Below are 4,835 nucleotides of genomic sequence, written 5' to 3' on the forward strand. Positions count from 1 at the left end.
TTTATAACTTTTTACAAAAAAAAAAAAAAAAAAACCCCTTAAAAAAACCAAAAAAAAAAAAAAAAACCTTTTGTGTTCGGGTCCGACCCAGATATTTATGGGGTACCATAATGTGTCAAAAATACTTTCTGTAAAAGTATTTATAAAGTAAATTAGTGTTAAAACATTTTTTTTGATAATATGTTTATTCCCCATATCTCACACAATTTTTGGACTGAATTTTGTTGTTTAACATGAATATATTTTTTGTTGAACCATTGTAGCGTGACATTTTTATTTATTTATTTATTTATATATTTATTTATTTATTTATTTTTGGTAAGAAATGCATTTGTAGGTTTTATAAATTTGAACAGTTTGTGTGCAATTATAAGTCAGAAATGCAAAGGAACTTAATTAAATTCCATATATTCCAATACTGATATAACATATATCTAATGTGATATACTGTATATACAGTATATATATATATATATATATATATACACACACACACCATTTTTTTTTTTGTTTTTTTTTGGTTCATATGTAATTTGAAATTTCAAAAGAATTTCTCTTTTTTTTTTGTAATTAAATAAATGAAGTAATAACATGGTAACATTCAAAACTGATTTTTCCCTCCCCCACATTCACTCATTAATAAGAAGTTACGATATCAGAACAGAAATTAAATACTTAAATATTACATTATAACTGTTTTATAAAATAATGATTCTTCTGGTCCAAACAGACTTCAAATGAGAAAATAGTATACAGATTTTGAACGCATTGTAAGGGTTAATGTAATGTCTGATCTGTGGTTTGACAGATGTAAACGCCTATGGCACAAACGTATATGCAGCGATTGGGGAGGAATCTTGTGTAACTGTCAGATTGTGTGTTCCCTCAACACCAACAGGGATCCAGGGTCCTCGCGGCAGTGATGGCATTGGTATTCCGGGTCCTCCGGGAATCCCGGGTAAATCCGGGGCTCCGGGCATCCCGGGGAAGCAAGGTTTTCCAGGGCCGGCTGGCGTGTGCGACATGTCCATCTGCTACCAATCCTATAACCTCAGGGATGAGCGCTACAGCAAAGGGCCCGATTTCTAACACACGTGCTTGAGCGAACACATGGGCTCAGCTCTCGGACTGCCAGAAGCGCTGCAGCAAATCCAGAGGAATTTACTCACATGGCTTTGGACGTTGTCTGTGCATTGCTATGGTGCAATGAAACATCAGGGGCCTGTAGATGAACGATGTGAAACCTGCCTTCCGATGCACGAAGAGTTGGTGCGTAACACCATTAATGCAAGGGTGCATGCATTAGGCCATTTGCAAAATAATACTACAAGCCTATTAATGTGGATAGATGTTAATGTGTCATAAACATTAATATTTATCACCATTACTTATGAATATGAATTATGAATGAACTATTTTGCTGTCAAACAAGGAACTTTTGCTGCATGATATGAGATGCAATAATATAAGCATTAGTTTGTATGTGGTTTGGTACTAATGAAGATTAAGAATAAATGGCTTTATTACTTCAGGGACAGGCATGAAAGGGAAAAGCTTAATGTTTCTGTTTGTTTTTGGCACACAGATGACTTTAGTTTTGATTTCCCCAGTACTTGGCTGAGAATCGTGGATTGGACAGCTTTCTAAGACACAACAGCCATCATATTTTCATATTTAATTGAATTACTAACTGTGCTTTAAATTGCTGGCTAGGTTGATTTAATAAATAGCAATTGTTTTTGCATTATTTACATATTTATGTACTTTTTATTTTTTTGCACTGCCTGAAGGGAAGGTAAATTCACACTAACCTCATTAAAAAAATAAAACCATTAAATAAAAGGAACACAAACCATTATAATAAAAACTATTAAATTTGATGCGTGTTCATGAACTCATAATGGATTTTATTCTTGTCTCTTGGCGAATTATTTAAGCTGTATAAGGTACGAGATAAACATCTGAAAGATGTAATTATTTTAAATATTGTTTTTGTGAATCCATACAAAATGCTTGTTATATTTTCTTCCAATGAAATCTTGAATAAACTGATATCACATTTTTCTTCTATAATCCTTTACTCTAACATTCAATTCTAATCTGTTGTTTTATTCACTCATTGTATTTTCATTTAGTTTCATATAACTTTTACAAATCTGGGAAATTATTACGACATAAGTAATTTATCTTTTAGAGCTCTAGTATTTGCTAAGAATGACTTTGTTGAAATAAAAGGTAATGAACACTTTGTGGTTGGTCTGTGGTTTCAGGACAGCGATCATGTATGTTGTCTAGGCTTCAAACGCACGTCGAGTCTTGAGAAAATTCTGAAGTCACATAAAGAGGAAGTAGTTTCAAGATATGATTCAGATTGTTGCAGCTGTAGACTGACACACATCCTCTGCTGCTGCTCCATCTTACAAGACTGTAGTTTCTATTAATGAAACGGCCAGACGAGCTGTGAACAGTGCTTTGGGGTAAGTCTACAAATCTCTACTAACTTCTAATAATTTGTGACCCTGGACCACAAAACCAGTCATAAGGGTCAATTTGCTTTGATATTGAGATGTATACATCATCTGACAGCTGAATAAATAAGCTTTCCATTGAAGTATGGTTTGTTAGGATAAGACAATATTGGAAAATCTGGAATCTGAGGGTGCCAAAAAAATCTAAATATTGAGAAAATCATCTTTAAAGTTGTTTAAATTAAGTTCTTAGCAATGCATATTACTAATCAAAAATTAAGTTTTGATATATTTACGGTAGGACATTTACAAAATATCTTCATGGAACATGATCTTTACTCAATATCCTAATGATTTTTGGCATGAAAGAAAAATTGATAATTTTGACCCATACAATGTATTGTTGTCTATGGTAACACTTGATTTTGATCATCCACTTTAGACATTCTACTAACAGTAACATGCATCTACATGCCAACTAGCAGTCATTGGAGTATTAGTAAACTGTCTGCTTAATATCTTCTAACACTTTATTTTGATGGGTCCACAACATACTGACTATAAGAAACTTTGCAAGTATATCTCAACTTATTCTATTAACCCTAAACCTAACCTAACTGTCCACTCTAAGAGAGTTAGTAGACATGTAGTTGCAAATTAATGAGAATTAGTTGCAAAGTTACTTAGTAGAATGTCTAAAGTGGACTAAATAAAGTGTAGTGTACCGTGGTCACATTTATCCAGCCTTTAATTCTAATAAACTTGCTCAACCCCGCAGGTTGTTGGTAGCCACCAAGATGGAAACGCCCAACACAACGCCAGACGTTTATGAAGACTATTCGCTGATGACCGGCAGAACCGTTCAGTGCAACACCATCACCATCAACAACTTCTGCCAACATTTTCTTCCACCCTTCTACTACGTCATCTTCATCGCCAGTGTACTGGGCAACGGAGTGGTTCTGCTCGTCCTCTACAAGTTCGAAAAGCTCAACACGGTCACAAATATATTCCTCATGAACCTGGTGGCCTCCAACCTCATCTTCACCCTCACGCTCCCGTTTCAAGCCATTCATCATTCGGACCAGTGGATCTTCGGAGAAGCTCTGTGTAAGCTGGTGACCAGCGCAGACTATCTGGGCTTCTACAGCTCCATCCTCTTCCTCACCCTCATGACGTTCGACCGCTATCTGGCCGTGGTGCATTGCGTTGTCGCCAACAAACGACGCAGAAGCTGCTACGCTGTCGTGCTGTCTGCAGTCGTCTGGATCATTAGCGTCCTCGCCAGCCTCCAACCCTTCATCCATTTCACCGTTGAAGAGTATCCGATGGAAGGACTGGTGTGCGAAGACTTCAGCGATGCTCAGTGGAGAGTCTTCAGTCTCTATAAGCAGTTTGTGTTGTTTTTTATTCTCCCGTTGACTGCATTCGTCTACTGCTACTTCAGGATAACGCTGACCGTCCTGGCCACGCGGATGGTAGGCAAACATCGCACCGTGTGGCTCATTTTCATCATCGTCCTGATGTTTTTCGCATTCTGGAGCCCGTATAACATCATACTGATGATCAATGAGAATCAGGATCTGACACAGTGTAATAGTAGCCTTCTGTACGCACAGTACGTCACTAGTAACATTGCACGCTTGTATTTCTGCATTAACCCTGTGCTTTACACCTTTCTGGGAAGGAAGTTTCAGAATCATGTACGAGGAGTGTTAGTGAGCCAGGTCCCGTGTTTATCGGATCGGATCAGCATCGGCGCAAGTAGCAGAGCGCTAGCGTAAGACTGAATGATTTAATTATTTACGGGTGTGTACAAACGGCTGCATTACAGCGAGTGTGTTGTGCTTTCAGACTATTCCTGCTTTTATTCTACATTTTGCTTACAGAAAAAGTGCAATGAACTAGCAAAGGAGTTGTTGATGAAGTTGATGTATATACAGTATAATAAACAGGTGTGATTTCATTGATATTCATAAAGATTTGTGTGTTTCACTTATTTACATATTTGGTTGTGTGTGTGTATGTGTGTGTGATTCAGGGTTATTATATTTAACTAAAATTATAACATTTTATTTTAGCTAGTTGCCAAGGCAACATTTCTTATTTCTCTAATTTGATGTGCAGTGCTAAACTATAATTAAACTAAAACTGAAATAAAAAAGAATACAAACTATATATATATATATAAAACTCAACCAACCAATCAATAAACAATCACAAAAGCTTAAAGTATATAATAATAATAATAATAATAATAATAATAATAATAATAATAATTGGCTGTCAATAATTAGAAATTTCATTAATTTAAAATGTATTGCATGATATGATTTAATTCAGTAAATTATCTGGCACAATGAATTG

The 4,835-nt window shown here is 35.7% G+C and overlaps 2 protein-coding genes across 2 annotated transcripts in view; both read left to right on the forward strand.

Annotated features, from left to right (window-relative positions):
* LOC107693464 (collagen alpha-1(XXI) chain) overlaps positions 1 to 1,089 on the forward strand; it is a 47,951-nt gene extending 46,862 nt beyond the window's left edge. The window contains exon 29 of the mRNA XM_016492868.1: positions 899 to 1,089. Within this exon, the coding sequence (XP_016348354.1) occupies positions 899 to 1,089 (191 nt within the window). The remainder of the gene's footprint in view (positions 1 to 898) is intronic.
* A 1,322-nt stretch (positions 1,090 to 2,411) lies between these two features.
* Positions 2,412 to 4,252, forward strand: LOC107693465 (C-C chemokine receptor type 1-like). The gene is made up of 2 exons (XM_016492869.1): positions 2,412 to 2,477; positions 3,247 to 4,252. The coding sequence occupies exon 2, from the start codon at positions 3,266 to 3,268 to the stop codon at positions 4,250 to 4,252; it is 987 nt and encodes a 328-aa protein (XP_016348355.1). The 5' UTR covers positions 2,412 to 2,477; positions 3,247 to 3,265.
* Positions 4,253 to 4,835: the final 583 nt, after the last annotated feature.

This window comes from Sinocyclocheilus anshuiensis, unplaced genomic scaffold (genome assembly GCF_001515605.1).
Source record: "Sinocyclocheilus anshuiensis isolate Anshui unplaced genomic scaffold, SAMN03320099.WGS_v1.1 scaffold987, whole genome shotgun sequence".
NCBI classification, from domain to species: domain Eukaryota; kingdom Metazoa; phylum Chordata; class Actinopteri; order Cypriniformes; family Cyprinidae; genus Sinocyclocheilus; species Sinocyclocheilus anshuiensis.

Excerpts from the sequence above, each read along its gene's own strand:
- LOC107693465 (XM_016492869.1), top strand. The coding sequence starts at position 3,266 with ATGGAAACGCCCAACACAACGCCAGACGTTTATGAAGACTATTCGCTG.